Genomic DNA, 23,532 nt, shown 5'->3' with positions numbered 1-23,532 from the left:
CCCTGAAGGATAGATTATTTTCAATGTTTTATGTATTTTATGTAATTATATTGCATATATTTTCTGTTACTTGCTTTATCACACAATAATATGCTTCTGAGACTCATCCATGTTAATAGCATGTAGCTGTAGGTCATTCGTTTTTACTATTATGTATTATTTCATTGACTGATATACCGGTTTATTTATCCAATCAGTTGATGGATAATTTGGGTCCTTTTAAATTTTATGCTAAAATAAGCAACGCTGCTGTAAACATTCTTTTACCTGTCTCCTGGTGCACACATGGGTAAGACTTTCTCTGGGAGAACATGTGAGTTATCAATTGGTGCATATCCTATTAGTGCAAGCTTATTGGAGTAAAACAGCATTTATTATCTCATAGTTCCTGTGACCAGGAAGTCCAGAGCCGGTTAGCTGAGTGGCTCTGGCTCAGAGACTCTTGTGAGTTTGCAATCAAGATGCTGGCTGCCGTCATATCTGAAGGCCTGACCGGGGCAGGTGCTTGCAGGCTCACTCACGTGGCCATGGCAGGAAGCTTCATTCCTGCCGTGAGCCTGTCCACGGGAGATCTAGCAGCTGGCTCTCCCTAGCGTGAGTGATCCAGGCTGAAGCCACAGTGTCTGTTGTTACAGCTGGTTCTCTGTTGGGCTGTCTTCTCTTTTCCTCTGCCTAGTTATCTCTGTGTGCTGGACATTTTTACTCTTAAAACTTATTTGCAGAGGTAATTTGAGGCCTGAGATGATACTATCTTTTGCCAAAGTGGATTTTTGTTTGGCCAGCTGCCTGTGTCATCCCAGTTCACGATCACCTAATAGAGCTTCAGCGTGTGGGACGGTTTGGACTGACCAGGTGTCTGGAAGCCAGTATGCTCCTCACTCCTCAGGTGCAGCCAGTGAGGTCCCAGTTCACTAACAGCGTGGTTCACAAGGACCCCCGTCGTTGGTGGGTCCTGAACCAGTGCTTTTCCTGTGGCCACAAAAGGCTGTCAAAACCATGGTTCACCCTGTCAGCTCTCTGTTCCCAACAACAAGAACCCCTGGACCAAAGTGGCCCCAGATGTGGGCCTCATGTCTTTGGATTTCCTTTCTTTCCTGGAGTGTGGCAATTCCTCACTATCTTGATAGGTGTCTTATGTTTGAAAGACATGTTTTTTAGTGCGTCCGGTTTTATTTGTTTCTTAGTGGAAAGGTTGATTGGGGTTACTTAGTCCATGGTTCCCAGAGCAGAGGTCTTCTCGCCCTTTTCCTTCAGGTATATTTTTGTTATGATTCTGTGGATGGCAGTGTCCTTTAGACCATGAAAGGTATTTTTCATTGTCTTCTAACTTGGTGGTTGCTGATGAGATATCAGCTATCATCGTTCACTTCTCTGAAAGTAATATTTTATCTCTTTTAGCTTCTTAAAATATATGCTGTTTGATTCTGGGTACTGTGCTTTAAACGATATGTCTAAGTGCAGATTTATTGAATTATCTTGAGTCTCTGGTGTGGTGACTCAGCCATTGTCTCTTCAGGTGATGCCTCTGTCTTATGTTTTCTCTCTTTGCTTTCTGTATCCGGGTCGATGTGGGTTGGCTTATTTCATTAGCTCTAACCTCCAAGGGTCCCCCTCTTTTTCATGTATTTCTCTCTCTCTCTTTTATCTTTGTGCTATATAATCTAGGTACTTTTGCCTAGATCTGATTAATTTTTTTCTGCTGTGTATACTATGCTTCAAACCAATTTATTGAATTTTAAATTTAAATCATTCAGTTTTTCATTTCCAAACATTCTATCTGGTTCTTTTCAAATCCTCCATGTTATTCTCTCAAGTCTCTTGGTCCTGCATGTATTTTCAAGCTTGTCTTTTATTGAAATATTGTCCTTCTGTGGTCTGTGCCTATAATCCCAGTATTTGAAACTCATCTCTGTTTTCTCTTATTTCACCTGGTTTTCTCTCATGATCCTTTCTGTCTTTGTTAGTTTACTTATTTTTTTGACTGCAAATGACTCCCTTTCTATGGGTTTTTTTTTTTTTTTTTTTTTGAGGAAATTCTTTAAGGGCTGAGATAAAGGTGAGATTCTCCAGAGAGGATTTCCATTTTCTTCTCCCAAATGCCAGGAATGCTTCCTCTCCAAAGATACTCCAAATTAAATCAGTAGCTTGAGTTTTTTTGGACCACCCAGATAGTGTTATTTTGTGAGTTAGCTGGCTTGTGATTCAAATTCTTAATGGCCTCTGCAAGGATGCAAACTTGACATCTTGCTGTTTTTGAAGAAAAATCGTAAGTGACAGACATCACGGTTGCTAAGAGGTAGAGAGTTTGGATTAATGCCATAACATTTTAGATTTACATTTATTCCTGTGTTAATCCTGGTATGTATGAGAATTCACTGACAAGAATGTATTCCTTTGTAGATGTTTGATTTTGTGATTATTTTTTCAGGGTTAGTTGCTGCATGCTACACACTGACTGTGTCCCCCTGAAATTCATATGTTGAAACTGAATCCCTCATGTGATGGTGTCGACTTGAAAAAAATGCACAGTGTAAGAGCTGTGAGTTAAGTTTATTCAGTGTCTCACTGAGGACTGTAGCTGGAAGACAGCCTCTCAGACGGCCCCAGGGAACTGCTCTGGAGAGGGTGGGGGAAGACGGTGTTTCTGCGATCTTGGTGAAGGAGTGTGTGCACTCAAGCACCCATCACAGGAGAAGGTTGCTGCTTGTCCCGAGGAGCAGGTATCTCAGTGAATGATTTTAGTGTTTTTCTAAGCATGGAAAGATGCAAGAATCCAGGTTCATAAAAAATTTCTTTTTTTTTAAAATAAATTTTAAAATTTATTTTTGGCTGCATTGGGTCTTCATTGCTGCGTGCAGGCTCTCTCTAGTCGCGGCGAGCAGGGGCTACTCTTCGTTGCGGTGCACAGGCTTCTTATTGCAGGGACTTGTCTTGTTGCGGAGCATGGGCTCTAGGCACATGGGCTTCAGTAGTTGTGGTGCCGGGCTCAGTAGGTGTGGCTCGCAGGCTCAATAGTTGTGGTGCGCAGGCTTCTCATTGCGGTGGCTTTTCTTGTTGCGGAGCGCGGGCTCTAGAGCGCAGGCTCAGTAGTTGTGGCGCTGGGCTCAGTAGTTGTGGCTCGTGGGCTCTAGAGCGCAGGCTCAGTAGTTGTGGCACATGGGCTTACCCCTTCCTCCAAGTGAGGAAACAGCTAGAACACACCGTCTGTGAACCGGGAAGGGGGTCCTCAGCAGACACTGAATATATCAGTGCCTTGATCTCAGACTTCCAGCCTCCACAACCGTGAGAAACGAATGTCTGCTGTTTAAGCTCCTCCTACCCCAGTCTGTGGTACTTTTTGTTAGGGCAGCCTGAACAGACTCAGACATTGCGTATGCTGGATTCTGATTTCCTACCAGAATCTGGTCTTCACTGTTGTTTTATGACCACAAAAGAAGGTTTCAGCAAAAATTGACTTTAAAATCCTTTTCAACTTATGTGTGATGAAAAGTTTAGTTTTACCCCCAAAACGTTTCCTTGTAAAATTGGCATGTGTTCTGTCTGTGAGCAGTTGAGGAAGGAAGCTTGTGAAGTACCGACTGTCACGCCTGGGCCAAGGTCAGTAAATTCTTTCCTCTGTCTGTGGGTTGAGGCATTTTCTAATAGATCCTGTGAGACTTCTCATTTGGTAGAGAGATTTTCAGTGTTTATTTAAAATGTTTTGGACATGTGGCAAAGATATTGAGAAAGACTTTGAGGTGTTTCTCTTCCCAGATTTCTTAATGTTGATTATTATCTTCTGTAGGGAAGGAATGTGATCCAGTTCACTGAGCAGGGAGGGGAGGTAGGATTCCCACGTGGTCGAGACCCTCTGTTATTTTGCATTTTCCATGTACCTTCATTGCTATCAAACGGATGGGAGAGATTTGCATGTGAAGTTCAACGTGGAGAGGCGTTTGGATTTCGTTTTCTCCACTACCTTTTAGATCAATGAAGTATGAAATCGGAACCCAGACTTCGGTGAATAAAGCTCTGATTTTAATTTTGTCTTGATTTATACTGGTACCAGTGAACTAGCACTTGTCGGAATGTGTGTTCTGTACTTACTGAGCCATTGAACAGTTAAAATTAATTTTCACCAGCGAATAATCTTCTAATTGTGCCACCAGCAGATGAACTTTGAAGTGCAACCTGTTGATACATTAACCGTCCTGGAGGGTTTCTCATGGTTGTAAAATGGTACATCGAGAAGACAAACACCATAACACCTTTCCCAATCCAATCATCATTCAACCATTTCCTACATGTTCTGGAATAAATTAATTTGAGAAGAGAAACAATTTTTTCTCTATAAAACAAAATATTACAGGCTAATAATCACTTAAAAAATGTGTCCCGTGAAGCCTGGAATTAATGATTTCTTTTGTAGAGAAAGTCATATTCACAACAAAATTTATATCAGGGCATTGTGTGTGTGTGTGTGTATGTGTGTGTATGTGTGTAGGTGTGTGTGTATGTGTGCGTGTGTGTGTGTATGCATGTGTATGTGTGTGTATGTGTGTGTGTGTTTTGAGAGACCCCGAAGAATTTGAATTATAGTAGGAATTTTTCCTATTTACCTTAGGACTTTGTTGTTGAGATTCAAAGTGAAAATGCTATTTCAATCAAACTATGGCAGCTCGTTGCCACCCCAGCCTGTACTTTGACTCTCCTTACCACCCACTTGTACCCGAGGACTGGTGCATAACCGGGAAAGGGGCAAAGTGTGTGGACAGACAGGCACGCCAGAGGAAGAGGAATGTGGTCTCGGAGCCGGAAGTCCTGGGGTGAACAGAGTCCTGGCTTTTCCCATCTGGGTAGCATTTAGCAAATCAAATCACCTCGCTGCGACTCAGCTTCCTCATCAATAAAACAGGGCTAATTAGTATCTACTCCAATAGGGTGTTGTCAGAGTGAAAGGAACACAGTGCTTTGAAGTGCCTGGCTTGATCTGGTGGTTGGCCTCTTCCTTTCCCTTATTCTCGGGAAGCAACAGGAGGAACATTGCACGTTAGCATCTAGTCTCTGCTTCCAATTCCTGCTGCCCACACCCCCAGGGAGACCCAAGTCCAGCCAGAAACCTCCTGCAGACACCCTGTTTAAAGACTTGGGGCCACTGGATCTCTGAGGAATTACTCGTTCCCTCTTTCTGTTCTATTTCTGTGTTGTTTGGAAGGCAACATTGTGGGGTTTTTTTTGATCTTTTTATGCCTTAATTTCTGTATTTATTTATGCCTTCCGTTTCCATTTAATGAGAGTAAGTTGTCTCATTTGGGGGATTAATGTTCGTCATCAAATATGGAATTTGGGAACTTAAGACTAAAATACCTATTTGAAGATGAGCAAAGGGGGCATGGAAGGGAGTTGTAAGCCGAGGGCGTGATTGGAGATTTGCAGGCTCTTTCGTTCACATAGTTTTCAAAGGTTTGAATTGGCTGCCACATTTTATAATGGGGGTGTTCATGTAATATGAAATTTTGGTTTCCATTTAAAAAATAGAGGATTTTCGGGATTTCCATGGTTGCACAGTGGTTAAGAATCTGCCTGCCAATGCAGGGGACACGAGTTCGATCCCTGGTCCAGGAAGATCCCACGTGCCGCGGAGCAACTAAGCCCGTGCGCCACAACTTCTGAAGCCCGTGCGCCTAGAGCCCGTGCTCCGCAACAAGAGAAGCCACTGCAGTGAGAAGCCTGCGCACTGCAATGAAGAGTAGCCCCGACTCGTAACAACTAAAGAAAGCCCGTGGGCAGCAACAAAGACCCAACGCAGCCAAAAATAAATAAATTAAAAAAAAAAAACCAGTGTAGTTAAAAAAACCAAAATAATAAAAAATAGAGGATTTTTATTGTTTAAAAAGACTTAGTTTTATTTATTTATTATTATTATTTTTTGGCTGTGTCGGGTCTTAGTTGCGACATGCGGGATCTTCCGTTGTGGTGTGCGAGCTCAGTAGTTGTGGTGCGAGGGCTTAGTTGTCCCGCAGCATGTAGGATCTTAGTTCCCCGACCAGGGATCGAACCTGCGTGCCCTGCATTGGAAGGCGAATTCTTTACCACTGGACCACCAAGGAAGTCCCAAGGACTTAGTTTTTAGTTGCCTGCATTTCCACAGGAAAACAGTGCCCTGCAATTATGAGCACCTCCACTAGCCACAGTCCCCACCATTCCCTAATACCACCCTTTGCAAGCATCACCATTTACTTGCCCAGCCTCTGTAGGCATCTGAGCTTGTGACTCTTGACTGTATATTAAGTACTTAAAAATGTCTTTTTCCTTTCATCTACCGACTCTTAGTCAATCCTTCTCTGACTGTTGCTAAAACCATTGTCAAGAACAATCTCAAATACATTAAAAAATTGTTTTAAATCAGGAAGAAACCCTAACACATATAAATCTTAACATTATTTATTATCATTAAAAATATCTGTTCTGTTTTTGAGGCACATGGAAGGCTCTCCAAAAGTCCCCAAGGGTCACAAATTCTAATGGCGGGGCTCATACACATTTTATTCCAGTGGCTCTTTTCCAGCATTCAGTGTTGGCAGAATGGGGACAGTGATGGCATTCTGTGAGACAGGAAGGGACAGCGCAGGTGAGAGGGAGCTGGGCGAGGTGTCTGGGGCTCTGCCTTTGGCCAGTGGTGGGCCCTGGAGCCGTTAGTGACCTAGTAAAGTTCTCTTTGATTGGGTCCGAGGTTCCTCTTTGATTAATAGTGTTGTATGAGGAAAAGCAATGCCACTGAAGGACAGTTTTCCTGGATGATGCCCACGGTAGCCAGTATGAACATTTTCCTGCAGTGACATTGCTATTGTATATTGATGTGAGCATTTATGGTGCTCTAGATTTTAGTTTTAAGTTGCTGTGGAGTGGCATATTGTACTGCCGAAAAGGAGTCATCCCTAAAGAGGCTCAAATTTTCTATCTAAATATTTACCTTCTAATTAGGTTTTTCTTTCTTTTGCAGTTACTTTAATATAGTTCCCAGCAAACCTGCAAAGACGAGAAAGTTGAAGGAAGTGTTCACTACTAACTACTAAAGATGGGATAAATTGGATGATTTGGTAAAAATTAAAATGTCAATATTGACTAATTGAAGTTTGATAAAAACAGCATTCTGTAGGGAATGTCTATAAAGGCATGCTGCTCTTGAAGCCGGAAGTTGCTGTGCAAGCTTGTTCTGTTTGTCAGAGCACTTAAGTCACTAAGATGATGGAAGTCGGTAAGAACGTTTGAAGACCACGGTTAGGGAGAGACTCATCTTTGAGATGCAGAGTGCTAGCATTTATTAAGACTTTTTACCCTCTTTTGTTTTGGGGATTTGGAAAGACAGGTGACAGGAAAAGTTATTTTAAGTTACACGATGTTGAAGCTAATTATAATGTTAAATTTAAAGATTTGCTCTGTGTTCTCAACATTTTTGTACTTGATAGACATTTGAAATACTACAAGATGGAACCTTCCATCACTCTGTTCACATCACTTGAGTCTTAGCAAAAACAGCAACAACAACAAAACAACCCAAATTTCATGTGTAAGTTAAAAGAGATCCACCTTTTAAATAAGCAACAAAAATCAGGTTTGAGCGAGATAGCCTGATGATGATATTTAGAATGCAAGATGATTTCTACTTTTTAATTTTGTAAGTGGACTTTTTGTGGAGTGTTTCGAAAGTGAGCTGTTTTTAGAGTATCTACTTCTCTAAGTGGTGGTTTTGCTATTAAGTTCTCTCCTCTATGGAAAGGAGATGAGAATGTGTCTTAGAGGATTGTTGTGAGGATTACATGATAAACTATACATAACGTACCAGCACTAGATAAGTGTCGGTTCTCGTCCCCCATGTCTTAAAGAAGCAGGGCCTCTCTGTGTCCTTGAACTCCACCCGGTGCTCCAGTAAAGGGCAGTCTAGCAGCTCTTGCATCGCCCACAGGTACCAGCCTGCAGAAGCATTTAGCTGCTTCCTTTGCCTCTGCACTTTAAGGCTGTGCGATGAATCAAATCAAATTTATTACCTACCCACCTTAGACTGTAACTTGCCAGGGGCAGGAGGGCGAGTTTCCAACAAGAAAGCAATTCTGGAAGTCGTTGAATTTCAGGGCTACTACCTTAACAAATAGAGAGGAGATGGTATATGATTATCCTTAGCACCTAAGTCCCTGCATCCCCATCTCCTGGTGGGGCGGGAGTGGGATTGAACAACAATTCTGAAGAGTACCCCTCGAGAGACTCTGTTCAAGTTTGAGTCTGTGTTTATCCTTTGTACATGTCAATGATTTAAAAACATTAGACATGATTATAAGGTAACATTTAGCGTTTTAGGACAGGAAGGGAACTTCTAGATTATCTTATCAAAACTCCCTGTTTCTAGTTGAGGATGTGGTGATGGGAGAGGGTACGAGGGTACCCGCACTGAAATGCCCTCAGGGACCTCATCCTCCCAGGGTCGGTACTCGATTGCCCTGCACTCATACTAATGAGACGATAGTTGCCCAAAGAGTTTTGCAATTGTTCTTTTGAAATTTACACTCTTTTCGTTAAAAAAATCTGATTTTACAGTCGCTCTTGCTGAGAAAAATGTCAAAAATGCTGTGCAGAAAAGCTCAGTGAGGAGAGTGAAGATCATTCACAATCCTACCTGCCAAAGATCAGCACTCTGCATTTTGCCATGTCCATTTCCAGTTGTTTTTCTCTGCACAAGTTGCAAATATCTGTCTGTCTGTCATCTTCACAGATACACACATATATACAATACATGCATTGATATGTATATATTTACAGAAACGGAATCCATCAATATGTACTATTTTCTTTTTCTTTTTTTTTAAACTTTTTATTTTATATTGGAGTACAGTTGCTTAACAATGTTGTGATAGTTTCAGGTATACAGCAAAGTGATTTACATACTATTTTCGTATCTGCTTTTTATTAACTACGTATCATGACAGTTTAACATAGTAAAGGATCTCTGCCACATGATTTTTAGTGGCTGCAAAATATTCCATCACGTGACTCTATCATAATTATTTAACCCATTCCCTGTCAACAGACCTTACATCCTTCTTCTTTTTCATTATTGTAACTAGGCATTGGGATGGACCCTGATAGAGCCATCGTGATTGTTTATAAAGAAGTGGAGTTACACGCACAATTTTTACCTCTTTAATATTTACTTCCAGAAAGTTTCTAAGAACATGTATTGCTTCCAGTGGTGCCTGGGAACGCCAGCACTGCCCTCGGGTGCTGTGGGGTGCTGCACAGTGTGGAGGCCTGCAAGGTGCTTGATGGTCACTACCCCGGCCCCCTCTCCTCTGGTGGCAGAAGTGACTCCCTAAAAGTGGCTTGTGATGATTGCTGCTTGATATGTAGTATCTTCGTGGACATTCATCTGTGATGTAGCCATCATTGAGTGAAATGGGGCCACCACCAGGAGCTTTGACCGGGACACAAGCTGTGGTCCAAGAGATCTGCTGGTCCCGTGAGGAGCCCATGAGAGCAGCCTGCAGTTTAGATCTGTGTCCTGCTGTCCCATATGAGGATGTAGAGCTGCCAGTCACGGGGCTGAAGTTCGTCAGTCACTTTAGTGGGTGCCTCTCTTTTGTCCTCCATACTGCTTACGTAACTACTAACTTAAACTCTCTTTGTCACCTCTCACTACTCACTACCGCTTACTAAACCACGTTTTAGCTGCTTTGTGGTTTGTGGGGACATACCCATGATTCGGGAGATAATATAATACTTAATGAGCTAAAAGACTTGTCTTTTTAAAAATTTATTTATTTATTTATTTATTTTTGGCTGCATTGGGTCTTCGTTGCTGCACGCGGGCTTTCCTCTAGTTGTGGTGAGCGGGGGCTACTCTTCGTTGCGGTGCGTGGGCTTCTCATTGCGGTGGCTTCTCTTGTTGCGGAGCATGGGCTCTAGGCACGCGGGCTTCAGTAGTTGTGGCACGTGGGCTCAATAGTTGTGGCTCACGGGCTCTAGAGCGCAGGCTCAGTGGTTGTGGCTCACGGGCTTAGCTGCTCCGCGGCATGTGGGATCTTCCTGGACCAGGGCTCAAACCCGTGTCCCCTGCACTGGCAGGTGGATTCTTAACCACTGCACCCCCAGGGAAGTCCGGGGGAGCAGGTCTTAATATCTGCCACTTAAAAGATGAATCCAGAGTTCAAGACAGGTCAAGTGACGTGTACAGAGTTAGGCAGCTAGTTAGTAACAGAACTTGGTATAAAACTAGAGATGAATCCGGGATCCCCCCACCCCCTTCCTTGGGGAAAGCCTCATTACTGCACTGTATAACCTGTGCATATTAAATGGGTTTCTTCTGTTTAATTCACAGAATTAAATTACGTGAATTATTTCTGGTGGATACATGAGCGCTCACCTTACAGAAAGAGCCGCACTTTGTGCAGTGGTGTGGGACAGACCGGCCGGTGCCGTGCCGCGTCGGCACAGCGCGGGCTCTGCTGGGGGACCGGAAGCAGAGGGTCAGCGCCACGGGGCACTGGTTCTCCAGGATCTGTGCAGAGGGCTGTGGGAACCGATGCCCCGTAGGATGCGCTGCAGGAGGGGGACCTGGCCCTCCGCAGCGCCACCTCATTCTAGGACAGTGGAGAACAGCTTTGCAAGGACTAAAATCTCCCCAGGCCTTGTGGGTGTCGAGGCCACGGGCAGCCCCTGCTGCACCTGCTCCAGCCGGCTCGGTGAGTTCACACACTGGGCCTTAAGGATGTTTATAGCAGCATGTTCTTTTTTTTAGTAATTACAAAAACCTGGGAACCACGTGAATGTCCATCAGTAGAGGAACGGTTGAATGATTCATGACTTGTCATACTGTGATTAGATCTATAGGTATTGATCTGAAATAATACCTCTCGGAATGTTGCTGGGATTGAATGAGATGGTGCTGGGCATATTGCAAGAGCTCAGTAAATAGTTGAAATTAATACTCATACTGCCTTTAAGTCTGGGTAGCTCACCCTATCAGAATTTGAGATCCATGAATGCTACCGATTTGAATACCAGTGCAAACTCTTAGAAACACTAAATATACTATACTGTAAGCTTTGGCCAAGTCCAAATGTTCAATGTTTAAGTGTTTTACTAAGTTATTCCGCCTTATTTTGTGACAGTAACACAGAGTAGAAGTACCTAGCTTTTTGTAGAGTACTCTTTCCCAGAATTTCCGTTTTGGTCAAAATATATTAGTGGGGAAATTGAAGACACTGCTCAAGAGACCTTGATTCAGTAAAGAAATTTACTTTAAGTTAATTAGAATGCCATAATAATATACTTCATATAACCATAGAAATGACTTATAAAATGCTTCAATATAATGAATTTGGAATTACGTTTCATTAAACGGAGGGGCAAGGAAAATTAGACTCGAAAACAGTGCTCTTGGGATCTTGAGTTTCCATGACCGTGTCACGTTGATTTAATGAGAAAAATGTCCTTGCTCTCAGTTTAATTCAAGGAGTTCTGTTGCTACATCTTAGAGTTTGGGTGTGTAATGTCAAATTGTATAAATTTGGGCAGAATTTAGAAGACCTCCCCTGTCCTTTTCTTACAGTTCTAAGAACAAATGAGCCCCAGTTCAGTATTTTTTTTGCCCATGAGGACTGTTTTCCGATTCTGTCCTTTCAGTGCATTCATCCTGGTAAATAGCATACTAATGGTAAAACAATTAAACCACGAATTTAGACCTTATTTATCTCAAGTTGTCATGGAAGAGAAGGAAGTGAGTCCCTGAGGTGAATTTTCCGAATAATGGCAGTTACTGATGATTCTAACAAAAAAAGAATTTTAAAATTAACTTTTACTATAAATGTCTATAACGTGTTTTATGTGATTCCCTATCTGATTGAAAAGCAAAGGGAATGAAATTTAACAGTGTTTTGACTCAAGATTTGGCTGAGGTACTTTGCACTGACTGAGCCGATACCCAAGTCCATCGTATTCTCTCGGTGGCCTTGCCATTGGCTCTCCTTTTGAACGGTCCTGAACACATTTTTGGAAGCTTCTGTTTCTGTTAAAAAAATTACTATGTAATTCATGCTCGTTGTAGAGAAATGAGAAAATATATGTAATTTAAAAGGAAACACATAATCCTATCAGCCAGAGATTAGCCACCATGTTTTTCTGTATGCTTCTAACCTATGTGGACATATATGCATATATATGCAGTTGACCCTTGAACAATGCAGAAGTTAGGAGCACTGACCCCCTGCACAGCTGAAAATCCATGTATAACTTTTCACTCTTTTAAAACTCAACTACTAATAGCCTACTGTTGACTGGAAACCTTACAGATAACAGAAACAGTTGATAACATACTTTGTGTGTTATTTGTATTACATACTGTATTCTTGCAGTAAAGTAAGATAGAGAAAAGGAAATGCTATTAAGAAAGTCATAAGGAAGAGAAAATACATTTAGAGTACTATACTGTATTTATTGATACTGTATGCTTATGTCACCTGTTTACATGAATCGTCTGTCAGTACAGTCAATATTGTCTTATATGATGCAAAACACTGTAGATGTTATACATGTTACTAACACCAGACATCAAAATGAAAAGGTAATATGAAAAGGAAATTCATATTTATTTACATGTGTAACGATTCATGCATTGATAATGAAGAAGCAGCAATATGATTGCTTTATGGTAGCCTGGCTTATACACTAATGAATAAATTGTTATAAAAATTTTATGGCACACATTATTACAGTCATATTCATAATACAGTATTGGAAATATTGTTGCATTAAAAAAACCCACTTCCCTGTGATGATAGGCTGATATGCAATTTCTCCTATTATGAGAGAGAAAGGCCTATGTACGGTAATGTAATTTTTTGAAAACAAAGTTGTATCAATAAAAACAGAAAGAAAGCTAACACATTATTAATTTTATATTAAATATCACACACCTTATGCCTATATAAGGACAGACTAGTATCTACATATATTTTATGCATTCGTGACATACCTTTTTATTGTTTTGATATTTCTAGGCTGTGAAGTTTATGAGTTTTTTCAAAATGTCACAAATGTCCAAAAAATTCTCCAATATATTTATTAAAAAATTTGCATATAAATGGACCCATGCAGTTCAAATCTGTGTTGTTCAATGGTCACATGTATATACTTCTTACTTTACAAATATATTAATTTAAGCACAAATGAGAACATATTCTATGTATTATTTTTTACAAATCCCCTTTTACTTAACAATGAATCATGAAATCTTAATATGTCAACAAATATGCTCCTATAATAATTTTTAGTGGATTCAGAGTATTCTATTAAGTGATATATACCATATTTTTTTAGCTTTATTGAGGTGTAATTGACAAAAGTGTAAGATATTTAAAGTGCACAGTGTGATGATTTGATGTATGTATACATTGTGAAAGGATTCCCTCCACCCATCAAGTTAATTGACACATCACCTCACATATTTATCTCTCTCTTTCTCTCTCTTTTGTGAGAACACTTAAGTTCTACTCTCTTAGCAAATTTCAATTATGCAATGTGATGTTATCAATTACAGTCACCATGTTATACATTAGATCCTCAGACCTTATTCATCTTATAACTGAAAGTTTGTACCTTTGTACCGATCTCTTCCTATTTCCCCCACCCCCAGCCCTGGCAGTCATTTTTCTACTCTGTTTCCACTCTCTGCCTCCTGCCCCCCAGATTCCACATAAAAGTGACACCATGCAGTATTTGTCTTTCTTTGGTTTATTTTACTTAGTATAATGTCCTCCAGTTTCACCCATGTGTTGCAAATGGCAGACTTTTCTTCTTTTCTATGGCTGAATGATATTCCCCTGTATGGATATAATGTATTTTCTTTATCCATCCATCCATTGGTAGACACTTAGGTTGTTTCCATACCTTAACCATTGTGAATAATGCATCAGTGAATACTAACTGGAGTACATAGATCTCTTCAAGAAAATGGTTTCATTTCCTTCTGATATATACCCATAAGTGGGATTGCTGGGTCATATGGTAGTTCCAGTTTTAAGTTTTTGAGGCATCGCCATACTGTTTTCCACAGTGGCTGCACCAGTCTACATTCCCACCAACAGTACAGGAGGGCTCCCTTTCCTCCACGTCCTCACCAACACTTGTTATTTGTTGTCTTTTTGGTGATAGCCATTCTGACAGGTGTGAGGTGATATCTCACAGTGGTTTTGATTTGCATTTCCCTGATGACGAGTGATGCTGAGCAGCTTTTCTTGTACCTTTTGGCAAGTTGTACGTCTTCTTTGGAAAAATGTCTATTCAGGTCCTTTGCCCATTTTTAAACTAGGTTGTTTGTTTTTGTTTTTTGCCATTGAGTTGTATGAGTTCCTTGTATATTTCGGATATTAACTCCTTATCAGATACAAGGTTTGCAAATATTTTCTTTCAGTAGGTTGCCTTTTCATTTTGTTGCTGGTTTCCTTTGCTGAGTGGAAGATTTTCATGTTTTAAGTTTGATGTAGTCCCACTTGCTTATTTTTGCTTTTGTTACATCTGCTTTTGATGTCAAATCCAAAAAATCATTGCCAAGATCAATGCCAAGAAGCTTACTTACTCCCTATATTTTCTAGGAGTTTTATGGTTTCAGGTCTTATGTGCAAGTCTTTAATCCATTTTGAGTTGATTTTTGTGTTTAGTATAAGACAGGGGTCCAGTTTCATTCTTTTGCACGCGGCTGTCCAGTTTTTCCAGCATCATTTATTGAAGAGACTATTCTCTCCTCATTGTATATTCTTGGATCCTTTTTGGAATATTAACTGACTGTATACACATGGGTTTATTTCTGGGCTTTCTATTCTGTCCCGTTGGTCTCTTGGTTTGTTTTTATGCCAACACCATACTATTTTGATTATATAAAAATATATTTACAGATTATATTTATAGATTTATATTTATAGATTATAAATGCCTCCATCTCTTTTCTTTTTTTTAAAGATAGCTTTGGCTATTCAGGATCTTTTGTGGGTAAGCTGATAATGGGGGAGAGAATAGGGAGAATTGCTTAGAACGATCTTAAGTGGATGAGAAAAGATAATAAGAGTAATAATAGCTGCCTCTGGATTTGCCTATTCTGGACATTTCATATAAATAGAATCATACAATATATGGTCTTTTGCATGTGACTTCTTAGACTTAGCATAATGTTTTCAAGGTTTATCTATGTTGTAGTGTGTATTGATTTTTTATTCCTTTCTATGGCTGAAGAGTATTCCATTGTATGAATAGACCACATTTTATTTATCTATTCCACATCTGATGGACATTTGGGCCTTTTTGTTTAGAGCTGCGCTGGTGGGTGGGAACTGGTACTCTTTCTCATTCTCGAAGTGATTTCTTTCCTTGTCATCTGAAACCCTGCTCTCTTCTTATTCCTTCTGGTTGTTTCTCCTAAATTTTTCTTGTGGCGTCAGTGTCATTGTCTGTCCTTGGAGTCCCCACTTCCCTCCAGGTGCTACCCCGGTTCCTTCCCTCTTCTCATTCGGGCAGTGTACCTGCCTCATCATCCGCCATCATCCTTGTGCCCAAGGCACCCAGGCCTCTCTCTAGCGCAGGATCCGTATCTCTGTCTACAGGGCACTGTCACTTGGATGTCCCAAGGATACCTCAGATTCAGCATGTCCACGTTTGATCTCACTGGCCTCTTCCCGCAAACCCAGTTGTTATTTTGTGTTCCTTTTTTCAGAGAATGGAGCTGTACACTCAACTCCTAAAACCAGAAACCTAGATAATCATCTTAGCTTTTACTTCTCCCAGCCGCCCCCTCCCGCCCTGTCTCTCCTGTGCCTCCTCTCAAGCCCATTCAGTTACTGAGCCCCATTCTTGCTGAGGGCGCCCAGAGCTGCTCCTAGAAAGAGTCGTGTGCCTTCCACCTGGTCTTCCTGCACCCAGCCCATCCCTTTCCAGTTGGATCTCATCAATTCCCTGGTTCAGACACTTCAAGGCATGCCTCTTTTCTCCAAGGGGATGGGGTCTACACTGCTAACGGCGGATGTGAAGGCCCTCCTTGATCTGGCCCTGGCTTTCTTCTTCAGCCCTGCCTCTCACCACTCCTCCCTCTGTGTCCAGTGTCTAGTCTAGACTTTTCCGTTTCCCAAAGACCTTGTATCCACGGGGATGTATCCAACGTCCTCTACCAGGATTGTGTGTATGCTGTTCCTCCTGCCTCATTTAACAGGTCTTCCCATCCTCAATGGACTGACTCCTTCTTATAAATCAGGTCTCCACCTAGAGGCCGCTTCCACCAGGAAGCCTGCTTTGTGTCGCTGTGAGGATCGAGTGCGCCCCATGCCGGCCTCCGCAGAGCCCTCATCACAGAGCTGCGTGCGCTCGTCTCCTTGTTTACGGATCGCTCGTCCAGTGGTCTGTGTCCCCATGCCTCCCAGCCCTCCGAGGCCAGGTGTGATGCCGGTCTTGCTCGCCTCTGCGTCTCTAACACTTAGCACAGTTCCTCCCATGGAGGGGTGTCCTCGCAAATAGGGCTTAAATAAATGAATGCAACGATGACCGAGTGCCTTCCGGGGGTCCGCAGCTGGGCAGAATTTGGGGCAGCTACTCTCCTCTCCTTGGGGTGGTTTTATTTGTGACCCTGCTTCCGAGTGGGGACTCCTGGGATGGCCAGCAGCCTCCATAGACCGCGTGGCTGTCTTCACTGTGGGCTGCTTTCTCTGGGGGGCCCGCAAATTCGGAGTCACCCAGAGCATCAGTGCCAACCTGTAGATCCATCGTCAGCGGGGAGCTGACATCCGTTCTCCGCGGAGCGGGGCACGTAAATCAGCTATGGGCCTTTTTTTAAAAAAAAATTTATTTATTTATTTTTGGCTGTGTTGGGTCTTCGCCTCTGTGCGAGGGCTTTCTCTAGTTGCGGCGAGCGGGGGCCACTCTTCATCGCGGTGCGCGGGCCTCTCACTATCGCGGCCTCTCTTGTTGCGGAGCACAGGCTCCAGACGCGCAGGCTCAGTAGTTGTGGCTCACGGGCCCAGTTGCTCCGTGGCATGTGGGATCCCCCCAGACCAGGGCTCGAACCTGTGTCCCCTGCATTGGCAGGCAGATTCTCAACCACTGTGCCACCAGGGAAGCCCAATGGGCCTTTTTTATTTGACGTTTTGTGTGAAAAGGGCCGCGTGGATGTTCACGGAGGGCTGTCGGAGGAGGAGGATGGTGCAGAAGGAGCAAAAAACCACTGCTGTCAGCTGGGCTCTGAACTCACTGCAGGCGCCTTGCTGAGCACCGGAGAGCGAGTCCTCTCACTTTGTGTTACTCATATCGCCAGCAAACCTGTAGCACAGGCACTACTTTTTTTTTTACCTTTTTCCTTTAGCCAAATTTTATTTTATATTTGTATTTTTTATGGAAGTGTAGTTGATTTACAATATTGTGTTAGTTTCAGGTGTACAGAAAAGTGATTCAGTTATACATATTTTCTTCAGATTGTTTTCCATTATAAGTTATTACAAGATATTGCATATTGTTCCCTGTATTATACAGTAAATCCTTGTTGCTGATCTATTCTACGTGTGGTAGTTTGCATCTGTTAATCCCAAACTCCTAATTTATCCTACCCCTGCCTTCCCCTTTGGGAACCGTAGTTTGTTTTCTATGTCTGTGCGTCTGTTTCTGTTCTGTGTATAGATTCATGTGTATATTTCTTTTTTAGATTCCACAGACAAGTAACCTCATGTAATATTTGTCTTTCTCTGTCTGACTTACTACATATACACCACTTGGATCTGTGTTGCATGCACGGAGCAGCAGGTTTAGGGAAGCGAGACAACTTGACCGAGGTCACACAGGGAGAAAGTGACGGAGCCAGTCCTGGAATCGCGGATGGCTCCAAATAGGCTCCTAAATGGTACACTGGTGTAGGTTCAAATCTCCATTTTGCCAAAAACTATAATGAAATATTTTTTGTTGGCTTATCATGGCTAGGACGCTTGATAGCTGTGTGTTCTTGGGAAGATTATACAACGTCTCTGATTCTTTGTTACCTGGATATTTTGCCTGGTGATTTTGAGGATTAGGTATGAATGCATATAAAGGTCTGAGTGCAGTGCCTGACACATAGTACGCATTCAGTAAACCATAGGCGCTACTTGGGGAAACACACCTTTGGTAGCCTTGAGCGTCTTCCATCACTGAGGTAGATTTGGTTCAGTTACCCTGGACCCTTGTTAAAGAGCTCTAAAGCCCGTTAAGTCCTGCCTCTCAGGGCAGGTGAATGACACGAGTCTTGAAACTGTCATCACCATCAGACAGTAACAGAAAAGCACGTTTGCTTGGTACTTCTTTGGAGATTATTATGTGGAGTACAGGGGAAAAAGTCCAAAAGCATGCATTTAATTGCTGGAGTCATTTAATTAGGCAGGTGATATTAGGGTTAATGAATCATTAACATGTAAAAAAGCAATTAGTTCATTGTTTCCATAATTTTATGCAATCAAGCAGAAAACTGCTTCTTAGAGTAGCTGTACCTTAATAGAATTTTGCAGAGGATAATTTCTGTTGTTTTGTTTTCAAACTAGGTCTGCAAATTCATGGTAGTTGTTGATATTCATGGCATTGATTTTGTCACTATTAGTACGCAAGTATATATAATTTTATATATAGTATGACAGTAGGGTAACAGTGGATGTAGGTGTGCATTGCCACAATCCTCAGTGAACTCACTTTTTCTGGGATTCTTTCCAGAGTATCAGAGCTGTTTCTCACTTGTCATTCATTCATTCATTCATTCTTCATTCATATTCATGAAATACTTATCAAACTCCTACCATGGGCCCCTCATTGTTCAGGCACTGGGAATACTTTGTTGAACATGACAAACAAGGTCCCTGCTCTCAGGAGGCTTACACTCTACAAGGAGAAATCAATAATAAGCAAATAAATAAACACAAAAGTATTAGGTAATATCAAGTGCTGTGGTGAACATATATCAAGGTGCATGATCATCAGGGAAGTCCTCTCTGAGGAGCTGGCATCCAAGTTGACTTCTTAATGCAAGAGGGAGCAAGCCGTGCAAAGATGTGGGAGAACATTCCAGGGTCAAGGCCTTGTGCTTGCGGGAACAAGCTTGGTGCTTAAAGAGCTGGAAGAAGGCAGGCATGCGGGGTGGTGTGGGGAGGGAAGAGGGCAGAGAGGCAGCGGTGCCAAGCACATGGCCGCGTGGGCTAGCTGAGGAGTGGGGACCTACTGGAAGTGTGGGTCTTTCCACCACTGGGGCCTTAAGTCAGAGAGTGATCGTGTCCTGATTTGTGTTTACAAAGGCTCCTCCACTTGCTGTGAAGAAAGGACTGTGGGGGTGGGGAGATGAGTTAGGGGAGGGATGGGGAGGCTTGGCCAGCGGGGTGGCAGGAACGGGATGGCCCAGGATGCAGTTTTGAGGTAGAACTGAGAGGTGGGCTGATGGCTTAGTTGTGGGTGTCAGGCAAGAGAGGACCCACCGGTGTCTCCCAGGCTTGGTAGTTGAACAAGTGGGTCTAGGGTAGTGCCATGTCCCGAGATGGGGTGTCTGGGGACGAGCAGTTGGCTGTGGGTAAAATCAGCAATTCTCTTCAGGCTGTAATCCAACTGAGATGCCGAAATCGTCTCTCTCTCCCCGCCCCCGCCGCCCGGCCCGGATTCTGCGTGTCTGTGTGTTTTGGGAGACTCTCATATTTACTAGACTGTGTATTTATCGTATGTGATAGGTATGGCATTGTGCCTTTTGTAAAATGTTATCTCATAAAAACCCTGCAAGGTGTATCATCGCCATTCCCAAATTAATAAATTGTAGCTCAAAGGTGAAATGCTTCTCCAAAGTCACACAGGTAGTAAGGGGTTGGGCTGGAGTTTGAACCCTGGTCTGTCCGATCCCGGAGGCTGTGGCTTCTCCTCTCCCAGGCCGCCCCCCAGACTTGTTCTGCTCCCTCCGTGACTGAGGCGTTCCATGCTTACAGCGAGATGCTGGGGCAGCTTCTCCACAGCGCCTCCGTCTTTCCCCTCTCACCCCCCTCGTCCCCTTCAGAAGACAAGGTGACACTGCTCCCGGCTTCTCACTTAAAACACAGCGCTGGGAAAGCCTGCCTTCTCTGTTAGCGGGCTGTGCGGGTGGCTCCTGCGCTCGTGGTGAGCCCCGAGGGTACTGGTTGGGTGTTATTCTCGGGGAAGGAGCCGCTGTCGGTGACTTCGACTCAACTTGGGATAATTCAGTGGACCTGCGCCAGCATCAGAGGTTGGCTGGCCTGTCTGTATGTGACCGGGCGGCCTGGCGGGTCAGGGAGGTGCAGGGAGGCCGGTGGGAGGCCCGGGCGGAAGCCCTCTGCCGCGGGGCCCTCCCTTCCGGGCCAGGGGCAGGGGGCCAGGCCAGCCCTGATGTGAGGGGGGGCACGGGGCTGGCGGGGGGCAGGCCTCGGGGACTCTTTCCTGCCTGGGTGTCTGGGCCCCGGTGGGCGTGAGGCCGACGTCGAATGGGGCCGCAGAGCTGGCTCAGCCCCTCAGGCTGGGTTCACAGAAAAGAGAAGAGAAGGGTCAGAACACGCTGGGGAGGCGTCCTCGCCTGCCAGGACATCCCGGCTTGAACCCCACGGCCTGCATTAGAAGCCCCCGTCCCGTCTCGGGGCCCCAGCGGAGGTCACCCGGGCTGTGGGGGCATCCTCGGCGTGAGCCACTCGGCCCCGTGCCGGGCGCCTTCAGCGGGGACCTCGCCGCCCCCTGGGCCACACAGCCCTTCAGCGCAGCGGCCCGCATCGCCCGGGCTGGACTCCTGGCCACCGCCCGGCACGGAGCCCAGCGCTCCCGGTCCCCTCCCGGGTCCCCCCTGCGGTCTCTTAGCGAGGCTGCTCCCCCTTTACCCGGGTTTTGGGTCGAATGCTGTGCCTACTGTTGGTATTTAACAAGCGTTTGTTAGCTTGAACTCAATGCTGAGGCTTCTTTTTTCTTTTTTTCAGATCAAGCCGGTGGTACATTGTGACATAAGCGTGCCTTCCAGGTGGCAAGCGTTCCATCGTTTATCCCGACAAATCAAGTGAGTACGCGGGGTGGTGGGGTGAGAAACCGCCGCTTGTCGAGCTCCTTAAAGACGTTACGCCCCCTTCTCCCCCCTCCTCTTCCTCCCCCTTCTCTCTCTGACGCCCACCCTTCCTCCCAGGAGCCTCCTGTATGATTCAGCCTTTCAGGTGCTGCATGTTCTTCCCTCGTGAACCTTGATTTTGGAGAAGCAATGCCGTTGCCCTGTCGCGGCTGCCACTTCACGTGGGGTGGAAGTGCACAGCTTAGTCTTAGCTTTTTATTTATTTTTGCTAACCTAGCCATTGCAGCTGCTGGATGGTGAAAGGAAATGCAGAAGTTATGTTCCCACCGAAGCCCCTTGGCGGGGGAGACGGGCTGTCTGATGCTCAATGCGCCCTGGTCAAGGTTGCCTGGGGGCTGGCTGTCCCGGGAAGCGGCTGGTGGGGCGGGTGTAGGGGTGCCAGGGGACTCTGTCCCGGTTAATCGGGACCCCTCTGTGGGCCGGCCTGCGCTATGCTTGGGGTTGTAGAAAGAGAACACGCTTGACTCAGGTCAAACATTGGTTCAAATCCCACTTTTCACCTTGTCGGCTTTGTGACCAGCACACGTTTCCTCTCTCTGAATTGGCGTCCTCATTTGTAAACAGGATGGTGATGTGCACCTGCGAAGTCCCAGGAAACCCCTCCCAGTGCTCGTTAAGGGGCAGGAATTCTCCAAATGGCAGCCATTTCCTCCCCATCCTTCATATGTTGTGCCGTTTTGGTATTTTAGGGATGAAAATCCCTGACTTGAAGTTGCAGACGGCACCTTCCCTCTTACCCGGTTCTGTTCCCAACGGAAGGAATTTCAGTGAGTTTCCAGGGTCCAGGCTCTATGTCTGAGGGGCGGCAGCAGCAGGCCAGTCCCAGCCTTGGGTAGCAGAGAGCCCACATTCCGACGAGTCAGCCTTCACGCCCCTGCTGACCAGCCAAGGGCTGGGGGCCCAGGAGGCTGGGAACCCCCTGCCAGACACAGCGGAGCCCAGGCTGGGAAGCCCAAGGATGGAGCAAGCATGACCTGCTTATTAGCTACGCTGTTCCTTTCACTTAACCTTCCAAAACCCTACCGTCATTTCTTTACAATGCTTTTCCTTAGGCCTCTGCAAAGGTGCCACTCACATGTCTGAGACCCTTCCCCTGTGCCTTTTATACGTCTGAGAGCTGTTCTGAAATCATGAGAGGCACAGTGTTTCTGAACTTTATGAAGGACATCTCTTTCTGGAGAATGGATAGAAATCTCAGGGAACATTGTTGGCTTATGGGTCCTTTCTGGCAAAGACACGTATCACTAGACATACATTTTCTGGGGGGAGCCTGACCCCCGCTGTCAATGGTTCTCCCTTATTTTGACAGACTTTTTTTTTTCTGTTGTAAACCAGTTATTCTTAAGGCATGTGCTCTATTCTTTATATGGTGTGCTAGAAACTCCACTAGATGGACCCAAATATCCGTCCAAATGCAAGGCCTTTTCTCCCAAGGGAAGACCTGATCATGTTTGCTTGGAGACCTTGTAACTTAAAAACAAACAGAAAATAGTTACCGTGGCTTTCAGAGTTTTTGATGTTCGAGGTGAAAGGTGTTTTGACCCTTCCCGGTAAGCCGGGAGCTGGGGTAGAGGGGGTGGGGGGTTGCTGAGTGTGAGTTCTGTAGCAGCTGGATGGTGGAGAGAGAAGCTGTTCCCCCTGACTGTCTGCGTGTCCTCAGAAGTCAGCTGGTCGAGACCACGTTCAGGGGAAGCCGCCAGCCTGGAGGTGGAGGCTCAGGTCTGTGTCCTGGTCTGTCATTAACTAAGCTGTGTGCTACGGTAAGTGGCATCCACTGCCACTGCCACCACCGTCACCGCGTCACCTGGCAAAATCCATTCCTAGATCCAAGTGCTGTTTCCTACTTTGAAAAATTCAAAACATTTCCTATTTAAAAAATTTAAAGTATGTCTTACTTAAAATATTTAAAATATTGCCTATTAAAAATTAGTGAGCACATTGGGAGGTGTATTGGCAAAGTTGTTTAATGCCTTTAACCTCTCTTATATCAAAGTAATTTTTAAAAATTAACTATTTTTTATGGCTAGAGTAACTTACACCCATGGTAAATATATCGTTTTAAAAGGTATACATTAAAAGTAAATCTTCTGCCCACTTTATATCCCCAGAGGCAACTGTTAAAAGTTTCTGGAGTGTCCTTGTAAGACAGGCTTTGCATATTCAAGGATTTAGAGGCGTGTGTATGCTGCAAGCATTGCTGTGTATCTTCCTTTTTCTTTCACCACAGAATTTAATATGGTTTCTTATTAACACATATAGATACGTTGTGCTTTTAAAAGTGGCTACCTAGTATTACAAAAGTGGTCTGTACATAATTAACAATGATGGGCTTTCACTGTGTGTCCAGGGGCTGTGCGTGTCCATTACTCTCTGTCACAGACTTTCTAAGGAAACAATGTTTGGGTGTATTTCTTGCG

The 23,532-nt window shown here is 44.2% G+C and overlaps 1 protein-coding gene across 1 annotated transcript in view; it reads left to right on the top strand.

Moving 5' to 3' along the window:
- ALLC (allantoicase) overlaps nt 1-23,532 on the top strand; it is a 92,129-nt gene that overhangs the window by 26,708 nt on the left and 41,889 nt on the right. The window contains 2 exon segments of the mRNA XM_059942628.1: nt 6,983-7,034; nt 20,973-21,049. Of these exon segments, the coding sequence (XP_059798611.1) occupies nt 6,983-7,034; nt 20,973-21,049 (129 nt within the window).

This window comes from Balaenoptera ricei, chromosome 13 (assembly GCF_028023285.1).
Source record: "Balaenoptera ricei isolate mBalRic1 chromosome 13, mBalRic1.hap2, whole genome shotgun sequence".
NCBI classification, from domain to species: Eukaryota; Metazoa; Chordata; class Mammalia; order Artiodactyla; family Balaenopteridae; genus Balaenoptera; species Balaenoptera ricei.
Note: the sequence above shows the minus strand (reverse complement) of the source record. Positions and strands in the feature narration are given on the sequence as shown.